Below are 27,889 nucleotides of genomic sequence, written 5' to 3'. Positions count from 1 at the left end.
TCCGCCCCCAATCTAGGTTCTTCAGTTCCTGCCTAATATTGTTATAATTAGCCTTCCCCCAATTTAGCACATTCACTCTAGGACCATTCTTATCCTTGTTCACCAGCACTTTAAAAATTACTGAATTGTGGTCACTGTTCCCGAAATGCTCCCCTACTGAAACTTCTACCACCTGGACGGGCTCATTCCCCAATACCAGGTCCAGTACCGCCCCTTCCCTAGTTGGACTGTCTACATATTATTTTAAGAAGCCCTCCTGGATGCTCCTTACAAACTCTGCCCCGTCTAAGCCCCTGGCACTAAGTGAGTCCCAGTCAATATTGGGGAAGTTGAAGTCTCCCATCACCACAACCCTGTTGTTTTTACTCTTTTCCAAAATCTGTCTACCTATCTGCTCCTCTATCTCCCGCTGGCTGTTGGGAGGCCTGTAGTAAACCCCCAACATTGTGACTGCACCCTTCTTATTCCTGATCTCTACCCATATAGCCTCACTGCCCTCTGAGGTGTCCTCTCGCAGTACAGCTGTGATACTCTCCTGAACAAGTAGCGCAACTCCGCCTCCCCTTTTACATCCCCCTCTATCCCGCCTGAAACATCTAAATCCTGGAACGTTTAGCTGCCAATCCTGCCCTTCCCTCAACCAGGTCTCTGTAATGGCAACAACATCATAGTTTCAAGTACTAATCCAAGCTCTAAGCTCATCTGCCTTACCCGTAATACTTCTTGCATTAGAACATATGCACTTCAGGCCACCAGACCCGCTGTGTTCAGCAACTTCTCCCTGTCTGCTCTGCCTCAGAGCCCCACTGTCCCTATTCCCTAGTTCTCCCTCAATGCTCTCACCTTCTGACCTATTGCACCCGTGCCAACCCCCCGCCATACTAGTTTAAACCCTCCCGTGTGACACTAGCAAACCTCGCGGCCAGAGAGTGAGGGTGAGAGAGTGAGGGTGAGAGAGTGAGGGTGAGAGAGTGAGGGTGAGAGAGTGAGGGTGAGGGAGTGAGGGTGAGGGAGTGAGGGTGAGGGAGTGAGGGTGAGGGAGTGAGGGTGAGGGAGCGAGGGTGAGGGAGCGAGGGTGAGGGAGCGAGGGTGAGGGAGCGAGGGTGAGGGAGCGAGGGTGAGGGAGCGAGGGTGAGGGAGCGAGGGTGAGGGAGCGAGGGCGAGGGAGCGAGGGCGAGGGAGCGAGGGCGAGGGAGCGAGGGCGAGGGAGCGAGGGCGAGGGAGCGAGGGCGAGGGAGCGAGGGCGAGAGTGCGAGGGCGAGAGTGCGAGGGCGAGAGTGCGAGGGCGAGAGTGCGAGGGCGAGAGTGCGAGGGCGAGAGTGCGAGGGCGAGAGTGCGAGGGCGAGAGTGCGAGGGCGAGAGTGCGAGGGCGAGAGTGCGAGGGACTAGAGTGCGAGGGACTAGAGTGCGAGGGACTAGAGTGCGAGGGACTAGAGTGCGAGGGACTAGAGTGCGAGGGTCAGAGGGTAAGCACAGTGGGCTAAACAGCCAGCAGCACAGTTCAATTCCCGTACCAGCCTCCCCGAACAGGCGGCGGAATGTGGCGACTAGGGGCTTTTCACAGTAACTTCATTGAAGCCTACTTGTGACAATAAGTGATTATTATTATTAAGACACAGGAGCAGAATTAGGCCACTCGGCCCATCGAGTCTGCTCCGCCATTCAATCATGGCTGATATTTTTCTCATCCCCATTCTCCTGCCTTCTCCCCATAACCCCCGATCCCCTTATTAATCAGCTCTCCTCTCAACAAAACCATACCCTTTGCACAATCCGATCTGTAACATTGCAGCAAAGTATCATCGGGATGTAGGCCTTTAATGTGTCTGGAACGGGGATACAACATGGCTCTGGATAAATTTTCCAATGGGAGTTTATTTCTAGGGTGTATCTGGAGGGGCGGGGGCATGGCGGGGTGGGGAGGGTGGGTTATGAGAAGGAAACCCCACTTAACCACTGGCACTGGGGACCCAGTCAGTGATATCTTTACACAGAATATGGTTCCGCAGCGCTGCAGTGGGAGTGTGTGGGAGTGGGGTTGTGGAGGGGAGGGGAGGGGGAGGTGGGGGGGAGAGGAGGGAAATGTAGCTCTGAAGCTCTCATTGTTATCAGACATCAGTAAAACTGCACGAGAGAGAGAGTGGAAATTGGAACTGTGACGATGTTGGGCAGTTGTGATGGTGGAACTGTTATTACTCCTTCGAGGGGCCAGAGAGAGCAGCAGGAGACGGGCAATTTCTAACAGTGAAGAATTGGGATTGTTTTTGGAGGAGAGGAATCAGTTGATCAATCAACCTTTTCAAAGCTTGCGAATTTCTGAGTTCCAGAATATATTTATCTGAATAATTGGGCTCAGATGAGATGTGTGATGAGAATAGACGACAGGTTGATGTGTTGACAGGGACGGGCTTGTTGAGCCCTCCTGCGAGATCATCTGAAGCGTTTGCTAGATTTAGTTGTGTCTAACTCACTGTCACTGTCTAAACATGACTCAACCCCATAACTCCAAATTCATATTTTGCAGTTTGCAGAAAAGTTTCAGGAAGTTAAAGAGGCAGCAAGACTGGCAAGAGATCGTTCGCAAGAGAAAACGGAAACTTCGAGTAATCATTCCCGTGTAAGTAAAGCTGTCCCGCAGGGGAGGAAGGCTGAGATCATCATGAGGATACAATCCCTCTCTAACAGCACTGTGGGCATACCTACAGCAGTTCAACAAGGCAGCTCCCCACCACCTTCTCAAGGGCAGTTAGAAATGGGCAATGAACGGCCTTACCAGTGACACCCACATCCCCTTTTCAATGAACGCAATCTGAGGCTTTGATACCCAGGTACGTGTGGCGGGCGTCCAGACTGATGGGCAGTTTAGTCACTGGGGGGGCGATTCAATTCACAATCTGGTCCTGATGCTGACAATAAGACCTCGCACCCTCAGTCCCTCTCCCCCCCCCCCCCCACGCCCATAAGCTTCTCTCTGCCCATTTACAGAGACCATGGGCGAAATTCTCCCCCAACGGCGCGATGTCCGCCGACTGGCGCCCAAAACGGCGCCAATCAGACGGGCATTGCGCCGCCCCAAAGGTGCGGAATGCTCCGCATCTTTGGGGGCCGAGCCCCAACATTGAGGGGCTAGGCCGGCGCCGGAGGGATTTCCGCCCCGCCAGCTGGCGCGGAAATGCGGCGCATGCGCGGGAGCGTCAGCGGCCGCCGACAGTTTCCCGTGCAGGCGCAGTGGGGAGAATCTCTTCTGCCTCCGCCATGGTGGAGGCCGTGGCGGAGGCGGAAGGGAAAGAGTGCCCCCACGGCACAGGCCCGCCCGCGGATCGGTGGGCCCCGATCGCGGGCCAGGCCACCGTGGGGGCACCCCCCGGGGTCAGATCGCCCCACGCCCCCCCCCAGGACCCCGGAGCCCGCCCGCGCCGCCTGGTCCCGCCGGTAAATACCAGCTTTGATTTACGCCGGCGGGACAGGCAATTTCTGGGCGGGACTTCGGCCCTTCCGGGCCGGAGAATCCAGCGGGGGGGTCCCGCCAACCGGCGCGGCTCGATTCCCGCCCCCCGCCCAATCTCCGGGAGCGGAGACTTCGGCAGGGGCGGGGGCGGGATTCACGGCGGTCAACGGCCATTCTCCGACCCGGCGGGGGGTCGGAGAACGACGCCCCATGACTCAGGGCAGCTCCGTTTACTGCAGTAACCAATGGTGCTGATGGGTTGTGAAACAGACAATCCAGCAAACCTGCCGAACCTTCAAAACCACATGAAATTCGAAAAAGGGGGTGGCGCAGTGGTTAGCACTGCTGCCTCACGGTGCCAAGGACCCAGGTTCGATCCCGGCCCCGATTCACTGTCCGTGTGCAACATAGAACATAGAACATTACAGCGCAGTACAGGCCCTTCGGCCCTCAATGTTGCGCCGACCTGTGAAACCACTCTAAAGCCCATCTACACTATGCCATTATCATCCATATGCTTATCCAATAAACGTTTAAATGCCCTCAATGTTGGCGAGTTCACTACTGTAGCAGGTAGGGCATTCCACGGCCTCACTACTCTTTGCGTAAAGAACCTACCTCTGACCTCTGTCCTATATCTATTACATAGAACAGAGAACAATACAGCGCAGTACAGGCCCTTCGGCCCACGATGTTGCACCGAAACAAAAGCCATCTAACCTACACTATGCCATTATCATCCATATGTTTATCCAATAAACTTTTAAATGCCCTCAATGTTGGCGAGTTCACTACTGTAGCAGGTAGGGCATTCCACGGCCTCACTACTCTTTGCGTAAAGAACCTACCTCTGACCTCTGTCCTATATCTATTACCCCTCAGTTTAAAGTTATGTCCCCTCGTGCCAGCCATATCCATCCGCGGGAGAAGGCTCTCACTGTCCACCCTATCCAACCCCCTGATCATTTTGTATGCCTCTATTAAGTCTCCTTTTAACCTTCTTCTCTCCAACGAAAACAACCTCAAGTCCATCAGCCTTTCCTCATAAGATTTTCCCTCCATACCAGGCAACATCCTGGTAAATCTCCTCTGCACCCGCTCCAAAGCCTCCACGTCCTTCCTATAATGCAGTGACCAGAACTGTACGCAATACTCCAAATGCGGCCGTACCAGAGTTCTGTACAGCTGCAACATGACCTCCCGACTCCGGAACTCAATCCCTCTACCAATAAAGGCCAACACTCCATAGGCCTTCTTCACAACCTTATCAACCTGGGTGGCAACTTTCAGGGATCTATGTACATGGACACCTACTTCCCTCTGCTCATCCACACATTCAAGAACTTTACCATTAGCCAAATATTCCGCATTCCTGTTATTCCTTCCAAAGTGAATCACCTCACACTTCTCTACATTAAACTCCATTTGCCACCTCTCAGCCCAGCTCTGCAGCTTATCTATATCCCTCTGTAACCTGCTACATCCTTCCACACTATCGACAACACCACCGACTTTAGTATCGTCTGCAAATTTACTCACCCACCCTTCTGCGCCTTCCTCTAGGTCATTGATAAAAATGACAAACAGCAACGGCCCCAGAACAGATCCTTGTGGTACTCCACTTGTGACTGTACTCCATTCTGAACATTTCCCATCAACCACCACCCTCTGTCTTCTTTCAGCTAGCCAATTTCTGATCCACATCTCTAAATCACCCTCAATCCCCAGCCTCCGTATTTTTTGCAATAGCCTACCGTGGGGAACCTTATCAAACGCTTTGCTGAAATCCATATACACCACATCAACTGCTCTACCCTCGTCTACCTGTTCAGTCACCTTCTCAAAGAACTCAATAAGGTTTGTGAGGCATGACCTACCCTTCACAAAGCCATGCTGACTATCCCTGATCATATTATTCCTATCTAGATGATTATAAATCTTGTCTCTTATAATCCCTTCCAAGACTTTACCCACTGCAGACGTGAGGCTCACTGGTCTATAGTTGCCGGGGTTGTCTCTGCTCCCCTTTTTGAACAAAGGGACCACATTTGCTGTCCTCCAGTCCTCTGGCACTATTCCTGTAGCCAATGATGACATAAAAATCAAAGCCAAAGGTCCAGCAATCTCTTCCCTGGCCTCCCAGAGAATCCTAGGATAAATCCCATCAGGTCCCGGGGACTTATCTATTTTCAGCCTGTCCAGAATTGCCAACACCTCTTCCCTACGTACCTCAATGCCATCTATTCTATTAGCCTGGGGCTCAGCATTCTCCTCCACAACATTATCTTTTTCCTGAGTGAATACTGACGAAAAATATTCATTTAGTATCTCGCCTATCTCTTCAGACTCCACACACAATTTCCCATCCCTGTCCTTGACTGGTCCTACTCTTTCCCTAGTCATTCGCTTATTCCTGACATACCTATAGAAAGCTTTTGGGTTTTCCTTGATCCCTCCTGCCAAATACTTCTCATGTCCCCTCCTTGCTCGTCTTAGCTCTCTCTTTAGATCCTTCCTCGCTACCTTGTAACTATCCATCGCCCCAACCGAAACTTCACACTTCATCTTCACAGAGGCCTCCTTCTTCCTCTTAACAAGAGATTCCACTTCCTTGGTAAACCACGGTTCCCTCGCTCGACGCCTTCCTCCTTGTCTGACCGGTACATACTTATCAAGAACACGCAGTAGCTGATCCTTGAACAAGCCCCACTTATCCAGTGTGCCCAACACTTGCAGCCTACTTCTCCACCTTATCCCCCCCAAGTCACGTCTAATGGCATCATAATTTCCCTTCCCCCAGCTATAACTCTTGCCCTGCGGTGTATACTTATCCCTTTCCATCATTAACGTAAACGTCACCGAATTGTGGTCACTGTCCCCAAAGTGCTCTCCTACCTCCAAATCCAACACCTGGCCTGGTTCATTACCCAAAACCAAATCCAACGTGGCCTCGCCTCTTGTTGGCCTGTCAACATATTGTTTCAGGAAACCCTCCTGCACACACTGTACAAAAAACGACCCATCTAATGTACTCGAACTATATCTTTTCCAGTCAATATTTGGAAAGTTAAAGTCTCCCATAATAACTACCCTGTTACTTTCGCTCATATCCAGAATCATCTTCGCCATCCTTTCCTCTACATCCCTAGAACTATTAGGAGGCCTATAAAAAACTCCCAACAGGGTGACCTCTCCTTTCCTGTTTCTAACTTCAGCCCATACTACCTCGGAAGAAGAGTCCCCATCTAGCATCCTCTCCGCCACCCGAATACTGCTCTTGACTAGCAGCGCCACACCTCCCCCTCTTTTGCCTCCTTCTCTGAGCTTACTAAAACACCTAAACCCCGGAACCTGCAACATCCATTCCTGTCCCTGCTCTATCCATGTCTCCGAAATGGCCACAACATCGAAGTCCCAGGTACCAACCCATGTTGCCAGTTCCCCTACCTTGTTTCGTATACTCCTGGCATTGAAGTAGACACACTTCAAACCACCTACCTGAACACTGGCCCCCTCCTGCGACGTCAAATCTGTGCTCCTGACCTCTATACTCTCATTCTCCCTTACCCTAAAACTACAATCCAGGTTCCCATGCCCCTGCTGCATTAGTTTAAACCCCCCCAAAGAGCACTAACAAATCTCCCCCCCAGGATATTTGTGACCCTCAGGTTCAGATGTAGACCATCCTGTCTGTAGAGGTCCCACCTTCCCCAGAAAGAGCCCCAGTTATCCAGAAATCTGAATCCCTCCCGCCTGCACCATCCCTGTAGCCACGTGTTTAAATGCTCTCTCTCCCTATTCCTCATCTCACTATCACGTGGCACGGGCAACAACCCAGAGATAACAACTCTGTTTGTTCTAGTTCTGAGCTTCCATCCTAGCTCCCTGAAAGCCTGCCTGACATCCTTGTCCCCTTTCCTACCTATGTCGTTAGTGCCAATGTGGACCACGACTTGGGGCTGCTCCCCCTCCCCCCTAAGGACCCGGAAAACACGATCCGAGACATCACGTACCCTTGCACCTGGGAGGCAACATACCAAACGTGAGTCTCTCACGCTCCCACAAAATCTCCTATCTGTGCCCCTGACTATAGAGTCCCCAATTACTAATGCTCTGCTCCTCTCCCCCCTTCCCTTCTGAGCAACAGGGACAGACTCCGTGCCAGAGGCCCGTACCCCATGGCTTACCCCTGGTAAGTCCCCCCCCCCACAAGTATCCAAAGCGGTATACTTGTTTCTCAGGGGAACGACCGCAGGGGATCCCTGCACTGACTGCTTTTTCCCAGTCCCTCTTACAGTTACCCACCTATCTCCAATCTTTGGTGTAACTAATTCCCTGAAGCTGCTATCTATGACCCCTTCTGCCTCCCGAATGATCCGAAGTTCTTCCAACTCCAGCTCCAGTTCCCTAACTCGGTCTTGGAGGAGCTGGAGATGGCAGCACTTCCTGCAGGTAAAATCAGCAGGGACACTAACTGCATCCCTCACCTCAAACATCCTGCAGGAGGAACATTGCACTCCCTTCCCTGCCATTCCTCTAACTTTCTACCAAGATCTGGCTAACAACTAAATTAAATTTTTATAAAAAATAATAATAATATAATAAAATATGGTACTTACCTCAGACCAATGGGTTTTATTATTAGGTTAGAGGAGGAGGGCGGGTGGGAGACACTACACGTGTAGTGTCTCGGGTTTCCTCTCCACCAGAATTTATTGGTGAGGGTCTTCCCAGACGTCCGCGGGTCGACTTCCTGTTCCCGCCTAAAAAACTAATTAAAAAAAAAAAGAAAAATTCTCAGCTCCTGCTGAAATTGACTAACCAGCCAGCTGTTCTCACGCCGCCGAAATCGACTGGCCTGCCCCTGCAAAGACAAGTGCTTTTAAAGGACAGACTTACCTCCCAGCAGCCACTTCCGCAATGCTCCCGCTGAAACTGACTCACCAGTTGTTCTCACGCCGAAATCGACTGGCCTGCCCCTGCAAAGACAAGTGCTTTTAAAGGTTGACTTACCTCCCAGCAACCTCCTTCCGCAATGCTCCCGCTGAAATTGACTAACCAGCCAGCTCCACTCCCGCCGAAATCGACTCCAAACGCTAACACCTCCTCCTTATGAACCTTAATAATAACTATTACCCCTCAGTTTAAAGCTATGTCCCCTCGTGCCAGCCATTTCCATCCGCGGGAGAAGGCTCTCACTGTCCACCCTATCTAACCCCCTGATCATTTTGTATGCCTCTATTAAGTCTCCTCTTAACCTTCTTCTCTCCAACGAAAACAACCTCATGTCCATCAGCCTTTCCTCATAAGATTTTCCCTCCATACCAGGCAACATCCTGGTAAATCTCCTCTGCACCCGCTCCAAAGCCTCCACGTCCTTCCTATAATGCGGTGACCAGAACTGTACGCAATACTCCAAATGCGGCCGTACCAGAGTTCTGTACAGCTGCAACATGACCTCCTGACTCCGGAACTCAATCCCTCTACCAATAAAAGCCAACAGTCCATAGGCCTTCTTCACAACCCTATCAACCTGGGTGGCAACTTTCAGGGATCTATGTACATGGACACCTAGATCCCTCTGCTCATCCACACTTCCAAGAACTTTACCATTAGCCAAATATTCCGCATTCCTGTTATTCCTTCCAAAGTGAATCACCTCACACTTCTCTACATTAAACTCCATTTGCCACCTCTCAGCCCAGCTCTGCAGCTTATCTATGTCCCTCTGTAACCTGCCACATCCTTCCACACTGTCGACAACTCCACCGACTTTAGTGTCATCTGCAAATTTACTCACCCATCCTTCTACGCCCTCCTCCAGGTCATTTATAAAAATGACAAACAGCAGTGGCCCCAAAACAAATCCTTGTGGTACACCACTAGTAACTGGACACCAGTCTGAACATTTCCCATCAACCACCACCCTTTGTCTTCTTCCAGCTAGCCAATTTCTGATCCAAACTGCTAAATCACCCTCAATCCCATGCCTCCGTATTTTCTGCAGTAGCCTACCGTGGGGAACCTTATCAAACGCATTACTGAAATCCATATACACCACATCAACTGCTTTACCCTTATCCACCTGTTTGGTCACCTTCTCAAAGAACTCAATAAGGTTTGTGAGGCACGACCTACCCTTCACAAAACCATGTTGACTATCTCTAATCAAATTATTCCTTTCCAGATGATTATACATCCTATCTCTTATAAACCTTTCCAAGATTTTGCCCACAACAGAAGTAAGGCCCTCTGGTCTATAGTTACCGGGGTTATCTCTACTCCCCTTCTTGAACAAGGGGACAACATTTGCTATCCTCCAGTCTTCTGGCACTATTCCTGTAGACAAAGATGACTTAAAGATCAAAGCCAAAGGCTCAGCAATCTCCTCCCTAGCTTCCCAGAGAATCCTAGGATAAATCCCATCCGGCCAGGGGACTTATCTATTTTCACACTTTCCAGAATTGCTAACACCTCCTCCTTATGAACCTCAAGCCCTTCTAGTCTAGTAGCCTGAATGTCAGTATTCTTCTCGACAACATTGTCTTTTTCCTGTGTGAATAGTGACGAAAGATATAAATTTAGCACCTCTCCTATCTCCTCGGACTCCACGCACAACTTCCCACTACTGTCCTTGACTGGCCCTACTCTTGCCCTAGTCATTCGTTTATTCCTGACATATCTATAGAAAGCTTTAGGGTTATCCTTGATCCTACCTGCCAAAGATTTCTGATGTCCCCTCCTGGCTCTCCTTAGCTCTCTCGTTAGGTCCTTCCTAGCTAACTTGTAACTCCCGAGCGCCCTAACTGAACCTTCATGTCTCATCTTTACATAAGCCTTCTTCTTCCTCTTGACAAGTGTTTCGACTGCTTTAGTAAACCACGGTTCCCTCGCTCGTCCACTTCCTCCCTGCCTGACAGGTACATACTTATCAAGGACACGCAGTAGCTGTTCCTTGAACAAGCTCCACATTTCCATTGTGCCCATCCCCTGCAGTTTTCCTCTCCATCCGATGCATTCTAAGTCTTGCCTCATCGCATCATAATTGCCTTTCCCCCAGATATAACTCTTGCCCTGTGGTATATACCTATCCCTTTCCATCACTAAAGTAAACTTTATCGAATTGTGGTCACTATCACCAAAGTGCTCACCTACTTCCAAATCTAACACCTGTCCTGGTTCATTACACAGTACCAAATCCAATATGGCCTCGCCTCTCGTTGGCCTATCTACATACTGTACCAGGAAACCCTCCTGCACACATTGGACAAAAACAGACCCATCTAAAGTAATCGAACTATAGCGTTTCCAATCAATATTTGGAAAGTTATAGTCCCCCATAACAACTACCCTGTTGCTTTTGCTCCTATCCAGAATCATCTTTGCAATCCTTTTCTCTACATCTCTGGAACTTTTCGGAGGCCTATAGAAAACCCCTAACAGGATGACCTCTCCTTTCCTGTTTCTAATCTCAGCCCATACTACCTCAGTAGACGAGTCCTCATCAAACGTCCTTTCTGTCACCGTAATACTGTCCTTGACTAACAATGCCACCCCTCCCCCTCTTTTACCACCTTCCCTGAGCTTACTGAAATATCTAAACCCCGGCACCTGCAACAACCATTCCTGTCCCTGCTCTATCCATGTCTCCGAAATGGCCACAACATCGAAGTCCCAGGTACCAACCCATGCTGCAAGTTCACCCACCTTATTCCGGATGCTCCTGGTATTGAAGAAGACACACTTTAAACCACCTTCCTGCCTGCCGGTACACTCCTGCAACTTTGAAACCTTACTCATGACCTCACTACTCTCAACTTCCTGTATACTGGAGCTACAATTCAGGTTCCCAAGCCCCTGCTGAACTAGTTTAAACCATCCCGAAGAGCATTAGCAAATTTCCCCCCCAGGATATTGGTACCCCTCTGGTCCAGGTGTAGACCATCCCATTTGTAGAGATCCCACCGACCCCAGAATGAGCCCCAATTATCCAGAAATCTGAAACCCTCCCTCCTGCACCATCCCTGTAGCCACGAGTTCAACTCCTCTCTCTCCCTATTCCTCGTCTCGCTATCACGTGGCACGGGTAACAACCCAGAGATAATAACTCTGTTTGTTCTAGCTCTACGATTCCACCCTAGCTCCCTGAATTCCTGCCTTACATCCCTATCCCTTTTCCTACCTATGTCGTTGGTGCCTATGTGGACCACGACTTGGGGCTGCTCCCCCTCCCCCTTAAGGATCCCGAAAACACGATCCAAAATGTTTGCACATTCTCCCTGTGTCTGTGTGGGTTTCACCCCCACAACCCAAAGGTGTGCGGGGTAGGTGGATTGGACACGCTAAATTGCCCCTTAATTGAAAAAAATAATTGGGTATTCTAAATTTACTTTTTTTTTAAATTCAAAAAAGGAATTAAACTCTTCAAACTGCCACCACACTGCAAACCCAGAGGCATCACTTTGCAGAGGCAGCGACTGGTTTTCCGTGAATGATAAAAGCTGAAGTTTATTTCCAGTCCCCAGTTAACCTTGATGGACGGACATTTCAGACGATATTGAAGAGTCTGTGGGTTTGAATCCCATCACAACAGCTGGTGTGATTAACATTCAATTAATAAATCTCAATTAAAAAGTTAGTCTTGACGAGAGTGACCATGAAATCATTGTCGATTATAAAACCCACCTGGTTCACTCATGTCCTTTAATGGACTGACCTACATGTGACTCCAGACCCTCAGTGATGTAGTTGACCCTCTGTAATGGCCGAGCGAACCACTCAGTTTAGGTAAAGCACTACCGAGTTGTGAAAAAGGAATTAACTCGAGAGACCCAGCCACCATCGACCCAGGCCCACTCTCCGAGCTTGTCCAAGTTCTTCTGCAGCCCGCCCGCTTCCTCAATACTACCTGTCCCTCTACAGATCTTTGTATCATCTGCAAACTTAGCAACTGTGCCTTCAGTTCCTTCTTCCAGATCATTAATGTATATTGTGAAAAGTTGTGGTCCCAGCACCGACCCCTGAGGCACACCACTAGTCACCGGCTGCCATCCTGAAAAAGACCCCTTTATCCCCACTCTCTGCCTTCTGCCAGTCAGTCAATCCTCTATCCATGCCAGGATCTTACCCTTAACACCATGGACTCTTAACTTATTTAACAGTCTCCTATGCGGCACCTTGTCAAAGTCCTTCTGGAAATCTAAATAGATCACGTCCACTGGTTCTCCTTTGTCTAACTTCTTCATTACCTCCTCAAAGAACTCTAACAGATTGGTCAGACATGACCTCCCTTGACTGATTCAATCCCTGGCTCGTCCCATTAACTACATCTTCTTACAAAACTGAACATCGTGGCGGGTTTCTTCGTCCCGCTGTGCCAGATTTCTGGTTCAGCAGGCCGTCGGGGTCTCCGTTTCCCCGGCTGGTCAATGGGGTTTCCCATCGTGGGGCAGCCCCACGCTGTCGGGAAAGCCCCGGGCTGCCGGCAAAATGGAGCACCCCGGCGGCGGAGAATCCAGGCCAATGTCTCCAATTATCTACTCCCCAGGGGGCCTTCTTCATATAAACAAAATTCCATTAGCCCAAATTTAATTATCCCTTGTAACCAAAGTATCTGTCTTTTAAACCAGGACTTTAAAAAACATTACTGCGGCAGTCTCACACTAACCCAGGCAGAAAGAGAGAGAAACTTCGAGAGATTCTGTAAAAGCAGTTTTCTCCCACTCTCCACTCCCACTGGAGTGTACAGTGAGGACAGTGGCTGCAGAGTTCTGGGACCAGGTGCTGTCACTGCTCTCAATCTGCTGATTGGTCCTTTCTCCTCTGTAACCCAGCTCTCAGTCAGCACTCTCTGTGGTGTAGGTACACCCACTGTGCTGTTAGGGAGGGAGCTCCAGTATTTTGACCTAGCGACAGTGAAGGAACGGCGATATATTTCCAAGTCAGGGGTGGTGAGTGACTTGGAGGGGAACCTCCAGGTGGTGGGGTTCCCAGGTATCTGCTGCTCTTGTCCTTCTTGCTATTAGAGATCATGAGTTTGGAAGGTGCTGTCGAAGGAGCCTTGGTGAGTTGCTGCAGTGCATCTTGTAGGCGGTACATGCGGCTGCCACTGTGCGTCTGTGATGCAGCGAGAGAATGTTTGTGGACGGAGTGCCAATCAAGCGGGCTTGAAAGGAACCAGGATTTGCTGTAGGATTGGGGGGAGGCTGGTGGATTCGAGGCCAAGGAACCATGTAGTTGGATCAATTGTGTTGTAAATTCTGTGTAACTTTCTGTAAGGCTCAAAGTTAAAGGACTCCATCTGTTTTCTGAATTCCTCACTCTTTCTGATGTTCGAATTATTCCAGGAATCCAGCCATGAAATTCCGACGTCCCCACAAGCATCAAGTGTGAATGGGACCAATGATGAAAAAACTACTCGGCCTCCTCCCATTGAAAGCCTCCTAAAGAATGAGAATGACCGGATCAAACTAATCTCGACTCACGGGTGAGAACAATCCCTCCATAAACCGGGAGATTAGCCAATCCCCGGAGTATCTGTAGCACAGGACAGCACTGGAACTTCCAGAAGGATGATTTGGCTGGGCAGAGACTCTGACGGTGAAGGTTACATGGTCTATTCTGGGTAGATCTGGGTATGGAGGTAGGGTCAGGGCATTGAACTTGATGATCAGCCATGATCATATTGAATGACAGAGCAGGCTCGAAGGGCCAAATGGCCTCCTCCTGCTCCTATTTTGTATGTTTCTGTGTAGATCACTAATCCTCTGCTTTAGGGATCACAGGCACAGGGCAGCACGGTCGCATAGTGGTTAGCACAGTTGCTTCACAGCACCAGGGTCCCAGGTTCGATTCCCTGCTGGGTCACTGTCTGTGCGGAGTCTGCACGTTCTCCCCGTGGGCGCTCCGGTTTCCTCCCACAGTCCAAAGATGTGCAGGTTAGGTGAAAATGAAATGAAAATCGCTTCTTGTCACAAGTAGGCTTTAAATGAAGTTACTGTGAAAAGCCCCTAGTCACCACATTCCGCCGTCTGTTCGGGGAGGCTGGAACGGGATTGGCCTTGATCAGTAGGTGGGGTTTCGGGGATGGGGCAGCGGTGTGGGCCTGGGTAGAGTGCTCCTTCGGAGGGTCGGTGCAGACTCAATTTGCTGAATGACGACCTCCTGCACTGTATGGATTCTATGGAGAAGGCCATTCGGCCCTTCGAACCTACTCCACCATTCATCATGATCATGGCTGATGATCCAACTCCGTAACCTGTTCCCACTTTCCCCCCATATCCTTTGATCCAGTTCGCCCATCAGCTATTAACTCATTCTTGAAAACATACAGGGCGCGATTCTCCGTTGGCTGATGCTGAAATCGTGAAGCGCCATTGGGCGGAGAATAGGTCCCGACACCAAAATCGCAGCAGGTGCCGATTTGACGCCAAATCTTAATTCTCCGTCACCTTGACATCGGCGTCGATGCGTTCCGGCACGCACGTACAGTCAACACTGTTTGCATGTCGTTAGCGGGCCCAACCCAGTTCTCCGAGGCTCCGTGATGCTTTGCCTCCGATGGGCCGTTTTCACTTGTGCTTTTAAAATTCATCAATCCGGTGTCGTGGCTGCTGAGGGAATCAGGAGCAGGCGGAGGCCATTCGGCCCTTCAAGCCCGCTCCGCCATCCAGTATGATCATGGCTGATCATCCAGCTCAATATCTAATCCTGCAGTCCCCCATATCCTTCGATCCCCTTCGCCCCAAGAGCAATATCTAACGGCTTCCTGAAACCATACAATGTTTTGGACTCAACTACTTCCTGTGGTAATGAACTCCACCGGCCCACCACTCTCTGGGTGAAGACATTTCTCCTCATCTCTGTCCTAAATGGTCCATCCCGCATCCTCAGACTGTGACCCCTGGTTCTGGACACACCCACCATCGGGAACATCCTTCCTGCATTTACCCTGTCCAGTCCTGTTAGAACTTTGTGGGTTTCTATGAGATCCCCCCTCATTCTTCTGAACTCCAGCGAATATAATCCAATCCGATTCAATCTGTCCTCATCCGTCTGTCCAATCAGCCTGGTAAACCTTTGCTGCGCTCCCTCGAGAGCAAGAACATCCTTCCTCAGAGAAGGAGACCAAAACTGCCCACAATCCTCCAGGTGTGGCCTCACCAAGGCCCTGTACAATTGCAGCAACACATCCCTGCTTCTGTACTCGAATCCTCTCACGACGAAGGCCAACATACCATTAGCCTTCTTTACCGCCTACTGTACCTGCATTTTGGGTTTGTCAAACATTTAAAATTTTTTTTAGAATGAAATGAATGAATGAAAATCGCTTATTGTCACAAGTAGGCTTCAATTAAGTTACTGTGAAAAGCCCCTAGTCGCCACAATCCGGCGCCTGTTCGGGGAGGCTGTTACGGGAATCGAACCGTGCTGCTGGCCTGCCTTGGTCTGCTTTCAAAGCCAGCGATTTAGCCCTGTGCTAAACAGCCCAATTACCCAATTATGTTTTTTTTCCAATTAAGGGGCAATTTAGCGCGGCCAATCCACCTACCCTGCACATCTTTGGGTTGTGGGGGTGGAACCCACGCAAACACGGGGAGAATGTGCAAACTCCACACGGACAGTGACCCAGAGCCGGGATCGAAACTTGGATCCTGGCACCGTGAGGCAGCAGTGCTAACCACTGCGCCACATGCCGTACTGCCCATGCTGCACCTGCGTGCTTACCTTCAGTGACTGGCGTACGAGGACACCCAGGTCTTGTTGCAAATTCTCCTCTCCTAATTTATGGCCATCCAGATAATAGTTTGTCTTCTCGTTTTTGCTATCAAAGTGGATAACCTCACATTATCCACATTATACTGCGCCACCCCCAATCCCATCCGCTTTAATTTTACACGCTCATCTCTAATGTGGGACTTTGTCGAAAGCCTTCTGAAAGTCCAAATAAACCACATCCACAGGTTCCCCCTCCTCAGCTCTGCTAGTTACATCCTCGAAGAATTCCAGTAGATTTGTCGAGCATGCTTTCCCTTTTGTAAATCCAAGTGCTAGGATTGGTTCCCACTCAGCTTTCAGAGGTGATGTGCCTGCTGATTTATCCTCAATGATCGATTCTCAGCTTCAGTTGTGAACTGACGAGAACATCGACAGCATTGTAAATTTTTCACCAATATTTTTGTACTCGATCACCTCAGCAAATTGGATGTGTAGAATACTGCAGATGCTGGAAATGTGAAATAAAAACAGAAATGCTGTCACGGCACAGCAGGCCTGGCAGCATCCGCGGAGAGTTCACCTTTCGGGCCAATGACCTTACATCAGTTCCAGTTTTAATTTCTTGTGAAAATAACAGCTTTTTCTGCCTCAGGTTTTCCCACAAATTGTCCCTGAATCATTAACTACTCGCCTTGTATTTCAGAAGATTTTCATTATCGCCCATACCACCCTCAGTTAGTTGGATCTTTTGTTACCTGAACCATTTCCAATTCCTCTGCTCCTGCCTTGTTTTTTTAATTAAAAAAATTTTTTTTTATTAAATATTTTATTGAAAATTTTTGGTCAACCAACACAGTACATTGTGCATCCTTTACACAATATTATAACAACACAAATAACAATGACCTATTTTACAAACAAAAAATGAATAAATAATAAATAACAAAAATGAAAACTAGCCCTAATTGGCAACTGCCTTGTCACAAGTAACACTCTCCAAAAATATAATTTAACAGTCCAATATATAATTATCTGTAGCAACGGCCTATACATACTATACAGTATATATTAACAACCCTGAGAGTCCTTCTGGTTCCTCCCCCCCCCCCCCCCCCCCCCCCGATCCTGGGCTGCTGCTGCTGCCTTCTTTTTCCCATTCCGTCTATCTTTCTGCGAGGTATTCGACGAACGGTTGCCACCGCCTGGTGAACCCTTGAGCCGACCCCCTTAGGACGAACTTAATCCGCTCTAGCTTTATAAACCCCGCCATGTCATTTATCCAGGTCTCCACCCCCGGGGGCTTGGCTTCTTTCCACATTAGCAATATCCTGCGCCGGGCTACTAGGGACGCAAAGGCCAAAACATCGGCCTCTCTCGCCTCCTGCACTCCCGGCTCTTGTGCAACCCCAAATATAGCCAACCCCCAGCTTGGTTCGACCCGGACTCCTACTACTTTTGAAAGCACCTTTATCACCCCCATCCAAAACCCCTGTAGTGCCGGGCATGACCAAAACATATGGGTATGATTCGCTGGGCTTCTTGAGCACCTCGCACACCTATCCTCCACCCCAAAAAATTTACTGAGCCGTGCTCCAGTCATATGTGCCCTGTGTAATACCTTAAACTGAATCAGGCTTAGCCTGGCACACGAGGACGACGAGTTTACCCTGCTTAGGGCATCAGCCCACAGCCCCTCCTCGATCTCCTCCCCCAGCTCTTCTTCCTATTTCCCTTTTAGTTCATATACCATAGTCTCCCCTTCGTCCCTCATTTCCCTATATATATCTGACACCTTACCATCCCCCACCCATGTCTTTGAGATCACTCTGTCCTGCACCTCTTGTGTCGGGAGCTGCGGGAATTCCCTCACCTGTTGCCTCGCAAAAGCCCTCAGTTGCATATACCTGAATGCATTCCCTTGGGGCAACCCATATTTCTCGGTCAGCGCTCCCAGACTCGCGAACTTCCCATCCACAAACAGATCTTTCAGTTGCGTTATTCCTGCTCTTTGCCACATTCCATATCCCCCATCCATTCCCCCCGGGGCAAATCTATGATTGTTTCTTATCGGGGACCCCCCCAAGTCTCCAGTCTTTCCCCTATGCCGTCTCCACTGTCCCCAAATCTTCAGTGTAGCCACCACCACCGGGCTTGTGGTGTAGTCCCTCGGTGAGAACGGCAATGGGGCTGTCACCATAGCCTGTAGGCTAGTCCCCCTACAGGACGCCCTCTCTAATCTCTTCCATGCCGCTCCCTCCTCCTCTCCCATCCACTTACTCACCATTGAAATATTAGCGGCCCAATAATACTCACTTAGGCTCGGTAGTGCCAGCCCCCCCTATCCCTGCTACGCTGTAAGAATCCCTTCCTCACTCTCGGGGTCTTCCCGGCCCACACAAAACCCATGATGCTGTTTTCAATCCTTTTAAAAAAAGCCTTCGTGATCACCACCGGGAGGCACTGAAACACAAAGAGGAATCTCGGGAGGACCACCATCTTAACCGCCTGCACCCTCCCTGCCAGTGACAGGGATACCATATCCCATCTCTTGAAATCCTCCTCCATCTGTTCCACCAACCGCGTTAAATTTAACCTATGCAATGTGCCCCAATTCTTAGCTATCTGGATCCCCAGGTAATGAAAGTCCCTTGTTACCTTCCTCAACGGTAGGTCCTCTATTTCTCTACTCTGCCCCCCTGGATGCACCACAAACTCACTTTTCCCCATGTTCAATTTATACCCTGAAAAATCCCCAAACTCCCCAAGTATCCGCATTATTTCTGGCATCCCCTCCGCCGGGTCCGCCACGTATAGTAGCAAATCGTCCGCATACAAAGATACCCGGTGTTCTTCTCCTCCCCTAAGTACTCCCCTCCACTTCTTGGAACCCCTCAACGCTATCGCCAGGGGCTCAATCGCCAGTGCAAACAATAATGGGGACAGAGGGCATCCCTGCCTTGTCCCTCTATGGAGCCGAAAATATGCAGATCCCCGTCCATTCGTGACCACGCTCGCCACTGGGGCCCTATACAACAGCTGCACCCATCTAACATACCCCTCTCCAAAACCAAATCTCCTCAACACCTCCCACAAATAATCCCACTCCACTCTATCAAATGCTTTCTCGGCATCCATCGCCACTACTATCTCCGTTTCTCCCTCTGGTGGGGCCATCATCATTACCCCTAACAACCTCCGTATATTCGTGTTCAGTTGTCTCCCCTTCACAAACCCAGTTTGGTCCTCGTGGACCACCCCCGGGACATATTCCTCTATTCTCATTGCCATTACCTTGGCCAGGACCTTGGCATCTACATTTAGGAGGGAAATAGGTCTATAGGACCCGCATTGTAGCGGGTCCTTTTCCTTCTTTAAGAGAAGCGATATCGTTGCTTCAGACATAGTCGGGGGCAGTTGTCCCCTTTCCTTTGCCTCATTAAAGGTCCTCGTCAGTACCGGGGCGAGCAAGTCCACATATTTTCTATAGAATTCGACTGGGAATCCATCCAGTCCCGGGGCCTTTCCTGCCTGCATGCTCCTAATTCCTTTCACCACTTCTTCTACCTCGATCTGTGCTCCCAGTCCCACCCTTTCCTGCTCTTCCACCTTGGGAAATTCCAGCCGATCCAAGAAGCCCATCATTCTCTCCCTCCCATCCGGGGGTTGAGCTTCATATAATTTTTTATAAAATGTCTTGAACACTCCATTCACTCTCTCCGCTCCCCGCTCCATCTCTCCTTCCTCATCCCTCACTCCCCCTATTTCCCTCGCTGCTCCCCTTTTCCTCAATTGGTGTGCCAGCAACCTGCTCGCCTTCTCCCCATATTCGTACTGTACACCCTGTGCCTTCCTCCATTGTGCCTCTGCAGTGCCTGTAGTCAGCAAGTCAAATTCTACATGTAGCCTTTGCCTTTCCCTGTACAGACCCTCCTCCGGTGCTTCCGCATATTGTCTGTCCACCCTCAAAAGTTCTTGCAGCAACCGCTCCCGTTCCTTACTCTCCTGCTTCCCTTTATGTGCCCTTATTGATATCAGCTCCCCTCTAACCACCGCCTTCAACGCCTCCCAGACCACTCCCACCTGGACCTCCCCATTATCATTGAGTTCCAAGTACTTTTCAATGCACCCCCTCACCCTTAGACACACACCCTCATCTGCCATTAGTCCCATGTCCATTCTCCAGAGTGGGCGCCCTCCTGTTTCCTCCCCTATCTCCAAGTCCACCCAGTGTGGAGCGTGATCCGAAATGGCTATAGCCGTATACTCCGTTCCCCTCACCTTCGGGATCAATGCCCTACCCAGCACAAAAAAGTCTATTCGCGAGTAGACTTTATGGACATAGGAGAAAAACGAGAACTCCTTACTCCTAGGTCTGCTAAATCTCCACGGGTCTACACCTCCCATCTGCTCCATAAAATCTTTAAGTACCTTGGCTGCTGCCGGCCTCCTTCCAGTCCTGGACTTCGACCTATCCAGCCCTGGTTCCAACACCGTATTAAAATCTCCCCCCATTATCAGCTTTCCCATCTCTAGGTCCGGAATGCGTCCTAGCATCCGCCTCATAAAATTGGCATCATCCCAGTTCGGGGCATATACGTTTACCAAAACCACCGTCTCCCCCTGTAGTTTGCCACTCACCATCACGTATCTGCCCCCGTTATCCGCCACTATAGTCTTTGCCTCGAACATTACCCGCTTCCCCACTAATATAGCCACCCCCCTGTTTTTCGCATCTAGCCCCGAATGGAACACCTGCCCCACCCATCCTTTGCGTAGCCTAACCTGGTCTATCAGTTTCAGGTGCGTTTCCTGTAACATAACCACATCTGCCTTAAGTTTCTTAAGGTGTGCGAGTACCCGTGCCCTCTTTATCGGCCCGTTCAGCCCTCTCACGTTCCACGTGATCAGCCGAGTTGGGGGGCTTCCTACCCCCCCCCCTTTGTCGATTTAGCCATCACCTTTTTCCAGCTCCTCACCCGGTTCCCACGCAGCTGTATCTCCCCCAGGCGGTGCCCCCCCGCCCATCCTCTCCCATACCAGCTCCCCCCTCTCCCCAGCAGCAGCAACCCAGTAATTCCCCCCTCCCACCCCCCCGCTAGATCCCCCGCTAGCGTAATTACTCCCCCCATGTTGCTCCCAGAAGTCAGCAAACTCTGGCTGACCTCGGTTTCCCCCCGTGACCTCGGCTCGCACCTCCTTCCTGCTTCTCTATTCCCGCCATGATTATCATAGCGCGGGAACCAAGCCCGCGCTTCTCCCTTGGCCCCGCCCCCAATGGCCAACGCCCCATCTCCTCCACCTCCCCTCCTCCCCCCATCACCACCTGTGGGAGAGAGAAAAGTTACCACATCGCAGGATTAGTACATAAAACCCCTCTTTGCCCCCCACATTCGCCCCACCACTTTGTTCGAACGTTCTTTTTAATAACCCGCTCATTCCAGTTTTTCTTCCACAATAAAAGTCCACGCTTCATCCGCCGTCTCAAAGTAGTGGTGCCTCCCTCGATATGTGACCCACAGTCTTGCCGGTTGCAGCATTCCAAATTTTATCTTCTTTTTATGAAGCACCGCCTTGGCCCGATTAAAGCTCGCCCTCCTTCTCGCCACCTCCGCACTCCAGTCTTGATAAACGCGGATCACCGCGTTCTCCCATTTACTGCTCCGAGTTTTCTTTGCCCATCTAAGGACCATTTCTCTATCCTTAAAACGGAGGAATCTCACCACTATGGCTCTGGGAATTTCTCCTGCTCTCGGTCCTCGCGCCATCACTTGGTATGCTCCCTCCACCTCCAACGGACCCGCCGGGGCCTCCGCTCCCATTAACGAGTGCAGCATCGTGCTCACATATGCCCCGACGTCCGCTCCCTCCACACGTTCAGGAAGACCAAGAATCCTCAGGTTGTTCCTCCTTGCGTTGTTCTCCAGTGCCTCCAACCTTTCCACACATCGTTTCTGATGTGCCTCCTGCGTCTCCGTCTTCACCACCAGGCCCTGTATGTCGTCCTCATTCTCGGCTGCCTTTGCCTTCACGACCCGAAGCTCCCGCTCCTGGGTCTTTTGTTCCTCCTTTAGCCCTCCGATCGCCTGTATGTATCGGGGCCAACAGCTCTTTCTTCATTTCCTTTTTGATCTCTTCCACACAGCATTTCAAGAACTCTTGTTGTTCAGGGCCCCATGTTAAACTGCCACCTTCCGACGCCATCTTGGTTTTTGCTTGCCTTCCTTGCCGCTGTTCTAAAGGATCCACTGCAATCTGGCCACTTTCTCCTCCTTTTTCCATCCGTATCCAGGGGGGATTCCCTTCTGGTTTACCGCACAGTGTTTTTAGCCGTCAAAATTGCCGTTGGGGCTCCTATCAAGAGCCCAAAAGTCCGTTTCACAGGGAGCTGCCGAAACGTGCGACTCAGCTGGTCATCGCCGCACCCGGAAGTCCTGCTCCTGCCTTGTTGACAAACACCCTGCTTTGTGTCTACTCAGACTGGCCAAGTTGAGAATTCAGCACCTTAGGATCAATGCTGTTGAATGTCTTGTACTGAAAGACCGCAGTGAATGGAAACAGCTGCAGGCTCCTTACTCCGTCTCTGACCTTTGTCCCACAACTTGCACTTCCACATCAATTGTCCAGCTTGCCCATTCTCGCCACCAGGCCCTGATTGGTCACGCAGGAACTCTCAGACTCTCTCCTGTTAGATAGCCAATTCCGTTCCGATTGTGCAGGCCCTATTCCCCACCACCTGGTGATCTGACGCTACGGACAGTCTCATTGGGCATCAGCTGGTGTTACCACACCAGGGGCACTGGTACAGAATAGAGAGAATATAATCTACAGCAGGCTTGCTGTTTCCTTTCCTCACTCTGAAACGGGGCAGAAGGTTGGGCAGAGAGCTGATTTGAAAGGAGTTCAGAAATGAAGCCATGGGTTTATATAAAACAATGGCATTTCCTTTGTTTGTTCTTTCAAACACATTTGAAGCTCACAGGCTGAGTCTCAAGTGTACAGGTAACAATTATGGAGGTTGCAGGGAATGAGCAGATGTGGGTTTGCAGGTACGAGGCTGTGACATATGTTTCTCAATATAGACCCACTGCTGCCAAGAAATGGGAGCAAGAACTCCAGACTTTGGGAGAGAACAACGCTCGACTGAGCATTGCATTACAGGAGTCAACAAATAATGTGGAACACTGGAAAAAACAACTGTTGGATTGTAAGGAAGAAGGAGATCGACTGCAAGAGAAGGTTAGTGATGATACCGTCGCTGTGTCACATCGGGGTGTACCATCGCTGTGTCACATCGGGGTGTACCATCGCTGTGTCACAACGGGGTGTACCGTCGCTGTGTCACATCGGGGTGTAGCGTCGCTGTGTCACAACGGGATGTACTGTCACTGTGTCACAATGGGGTGTACCATTGCTGTGTCACATCGGGGTGTACCGGCGCGCTGTCACATCGGGGTGTACCATCGCTGTGTCACAATGGGGTGTACCGTCACTGTCACAATGGGGTGTACCGTCGCTGTGTCACAATGGGGTGTACCATCGCTGTGTCACAATGGGGTGTACCGTCGCTGTGTCACATCGGGGTGTACCGTCGCTGTGTCACAATGGGGTGTACCATCGCTGTGTCACATCGGGGTGTACCATCGCTGTGTCACATCGGGGTGTACCGTCGCTGTGTCACATCGGGGTGTACCATCGCTGAGTCACAATGGGGTGTACCATCGCTGTGTCACATCGGGGTGTACCGTCGCTGTGTCACATCGGGGTGTACCATCGCTGTGTCACATCGGGGTGTACCGTCACTGTGTCACATCGGGGTGTACCGTCACTGTGTCACAATGGGGTGTACCGTCACTGTGTCACAATGGGGTGTACCGTCACTGTCACAATGGGGTGTACCATCGCTGTGTCACAATGGGGTGTACCATCGCTGTGTCACATCGGGGTGTACCGTCACTGTGTCACATCGGGGTGTACCGTCGCTGTGTCACAATGGGGTGTACCGTCACTGTGTCACAATGGGGTGTACCGTCACTGTCACAATGGGGTGTACCATCGCTGTGTCACAATGGGGTGTACCATCGCTGTGTCACAATGGGGTGTACCGTCGCTGTGTCACAATGGGGTGTACCGTCGCTGTGTCACATCGGGGTGTACGGGTTGAAGATTGATTCTAGTTGAGTCATTAGTTCAACATCACAGATCAGCGACCTATACAGACTCAACTCGTGGAGACATTACCGATTGGCCTCAGTGCCCTGAGTTAGGGAGATCCCGCAGCCCTCACTGCCTCTCAGCCTGCCTGAGGGAACCATTGCAGCAGAGTACAAAAGGAGCAATTGAACAAAATTAGTATTACTGAGAAAATCATGCTGCAGAAATTAACGGGACTGAAAGCCGTTATATCTCCAGGGGCTGATGATCTAAATCCCAGGATAATAAAGGAGGGGGCGTGGAAATAATGGATGCGTTGGTTGTAATTTTCCAAACTTCTGTAGATTCTGGATCAGTCCCAGCAGATTGGAGGGTAGTAAATATAACCCTGCTATTTAACAAAAGGATTGAGAAAACAAGAATGACAGACCAGTTAGCCCGACATCAGCAGTTGGGAAAATACGAGAGTCTATTACAAGGGATGTGTTAACAGGAAACTTAGAGGGCAGGAATTAGAAGGATGGGGGATCTATTTATCGACGGGAGCTTCCCCAGCTTGACAGCTTTGGAGGATAAATTTAAATGAATGAAAATGAAAATGGCTTATTGTCACAAGTAGGCTTCAAATGAAGTTACTGTTCCAGCACCTGTTCGGGGAGGCTGGTACGGGAATTGAACCCTGCTGCTGGCCTGCCTTGGTCTGCTTTAAAATCAAGCAATTTAGCCCAGTGTGCTAAACCAGCCCCTGATTGCCAGCAGGGAATGGTTTTAGGTATTTGCAGGTGCGCGACTTCCTGAGTAAACAGGTGCCGGCCTTTCCGCTGCTGCCACGGGAGATACAGGATAGAGTAGTTTCCGGTACCTGGGTGGGAGAGGGGAAGGTACCAGGAGCTTTCGGAGACGGAGGAAACTCCGGTGGAGGAGCTGAAGGGCAGGTGGGAGGGTCTATGACAGGTGCCCTAAGCAGGGTTAATACTGCCTCATCATGCGCCAGCTTAGCCTGATACAATTTAAGGTAGTCCACCGGGCACACATGACAGTGGCTAGGATGAGCAAGTTTTTTGGGGTAGAGGACAGGTGTGCGAGGTGCACGTGAAGCCCAGCAAATCATGTCCACATGTTTTGGGCATGCCTGAAGCGTAGAGGGTTTCACCAAGGCAATATCCACGGTGCTAAAAACACGGGTGGTGCCGAGTCCGGAGGTAGCGATCTTTGGAGTGTTGGAAGAGCCGGGAGTTCAGAGGGCGAAAGAGGCTGACGTCTTGGCCTTTGCCTCCCTGGTAGCCCGGAGACGGATCTTGTTAATGTGGAGGGACTCGAAGCCCCCGAGTGTAGATACCTGGGTTAGCGACATGGCTGGGTTTCTCAGGCTGGAGAAAATAAAGTTTGCCTTGAGGGGGTCAATGTTAGGGTTCACCCGGAGGTGGCAGCCGTTCATCGACTTTCTCGGGGAAAATTAAAATGTCAGCAGATGCAGTATTCCGGGGCGGGGTGGGGGGGATTGTTGTTGTGTGGTTGAGGTGCGTGAAGATTGGGCTGGGGGGAAATGTTTATTTTACCATGTTGATGTCATTGTTTATGTTACTGTTATAAAAATTTTCAAGTTGTGTATGGAGTCTGAAGAGATAGGCGAGATACTAAATGATTATTTTTCGTCAGTATTCACTCAGGAAAAAGATAATGTTGTGGAGGAGAATGCTGAGACCCAGGCTAATAGAATAGATGGCATTGAGGTACGTAGGGAAGAGCTGTTGGCAATTCTGGATAGGCTGAAAATAGATAAGTCCCCGGGTCCTGATGGGATTTATTCTAGAATTCTCTGGGAGGCCAGGGAAGAGATTGCTGGACCTTTGGCTTTGATTTTTATGTCATCATTGGCTACAGGAATAGTGCCAGAGGACTGGAGGATAGCAAATGTGGTCCCTTTGTTCAAAAAGGGGAGCAGAGACAATCCTGGCAACTATAGACCGGTGAGCCTCACGTCTGTAGTGGGTAAAGTCTTGGAGGGGATTATAAGAGACAAGATTTATAATCATCTAGATAGGAATAATATGATCAGGGATAGTCAGCATGGCTTTGTGAAGGGTAGGTCATGCCTCACAAACCTTATTGAGTTCTTTGAGAAGGTGACTGAACAGGTAGACAAGGGTAGAGCAGTTGATGTGGTGTATATGGATTTCAGCAAAGCGTTTGATAAGGTTCCCCGCGGTAGGCTATTGCAGAAAATACGGAGGCTGGGGATTGAGGGTGATTTAGAGATGTGGATCAGAAATTGGCTAGCTGAAAGAAGACAGAGGGTGGTGGTTGATGGGAAATGTTCAGAATGGAGTTCAGTTACAAGTGGAGTACCACAAGGATCTGTTCTGGGGTCGTTGCTGTTTGTCATTTTTATCAATGACCTAGAGGAAGGCGCAGAAGGGTGGGTGAGTAAATTTGCAGACGATACTAAAGTCAGTGGTGTTGTCGATAGTGTGGAAGGATGTAGCGTTACAGAGGGATATAGATAAGCTGCAGAGCTGGGCTGAGAGGTGGCAAATGGAGTTTAATGTAGAGAAGTGTGAGGTGATTCACTTTGGAAGGAATAACAGGAATGCGGAATATTTGGCTAATGGTAAAGTTCTTGGCAGTGTGGATGAGCAGAGGGATCTAGGTGTCCATGTACATAGATCCCTGAAAGTTGCCACCCAGGTTGATAGGGTTGTGAAGAAGGCCTATGGAGTGTTGGCCTTTATTGGTAGAGGGATTGAGTTCCGGAGTCAGGAGGTCATGTTGCAGCTGTACAGAACTCTGGTACGGCCGCATTTGGAGTATTGCGTACAGTTCTGGTCACCGCATTATAGGAAGGACGTGGAGGCTTTGGAGCGGGTGCAGAGGAGATTTACCAGGATGTTGCCTGGTATGGAGGGAAAATGTTATGAGGAAAGGCTGATGGACTTGAGGTTGTTTTCGTTGGAGAGAAGAAGGTTAAGAGGAGACTTAATAGAGGCATACAAAATGATCAGGGGATTGGATAGGGTGGACAGTGAGAGCCTTCTCCCGCGGATGGAAATGGCTGGCACGAGGGGACATAGCTTTAAACTGAGGGGTAATAGATATAGGACAGAGGTCAGAGGTAGGTTCTTTACGCAAAGTGTAGTGAGGCCGTGGAATGCCCTACCTGCTACAGTAGTGAACTCGCCAACATTGAGGGCATTTAAAAGATTATTGGATAAACATATGGATGATAATGGCATAGTGTAGGTTAGATGGCTTTTGTTTTGGTGCAACATCGTGGGCCGAAGGGCCTGTACTGCGCTGTATCGTTCTATGTTCTATAACCCAAAGATGTGCAGGGTAGGTGGATTGGCCATGCTAAATTGCCCCTTAATTGGAAAAAAAAATAATTGGGTACTCTAAATTTTAAAAAAATGTTTCACAAACCTACTGGAGTTTTTTGAGGAACTAGTAGAATAGATATGGGTGAACCAGTGGATGTGGTGTATCTGGATTTTCAGAAAGCTTTTGATAAACTTCCACATAAGAGGTTAGTGTGCTAAATTAAAGCGCATGGGATTGGGGGTAATATATGGGTAT

General features: G+C 50.0%; 1 protein-coding gene across 4 annotated transcripts in view; it reads left to right on the top strand.

Moving 5' to 3' along the window:
- The window catches only part of homer2 (homer scaffold protein 2), a 196,544-nt gene that overhangs the window by 151,677 nt on the left and 16,978 nt on the right, over window positions 1-27,889 (top strand). For all 4 annotated transcript variants that reach the window (XM_072470296.1, XM_072470293.1, XM_072470294.1 and 1 more), the window contains 3 exons: window positions 2,525-2,617; window positions 13,795-13,934; window positions 23,245-23,401. In XM_072470296.1, coding sequence (XP_072326397.1) covers window positions 2,525-2,617; window positions 13,795-13,934; window positions 23,245-23,401 — 390 coding nt within the window. The remainder of the gene's footprint in view (window positions 1-2,524; window positions 2,618-13,794; window positions 13,935-23,244; window positions 23,402-27,889) is intronic.

This window comes from Scyliorhinus torazame, chromosome 12 (assembly GCF_047496885.1).
Source record: "Scyliorhinus torazame isolate Kashiwa2021f chromosome 12, sScyTor2.1, whole genome shotgun sequence".
Lineage (NCBI taxonomy): Eukaryota > Metazoa > Chordata > Chondrichthyes > Carcharhiniformes > Scyliorhinidae > Scyliorhinus > Scyliorhinus torazame.
The sequence above is the reverse complement of the archived record's forward strand: the minus strand, read 5'-3'. Positions and strand labels throughout refer to the sequence as shown.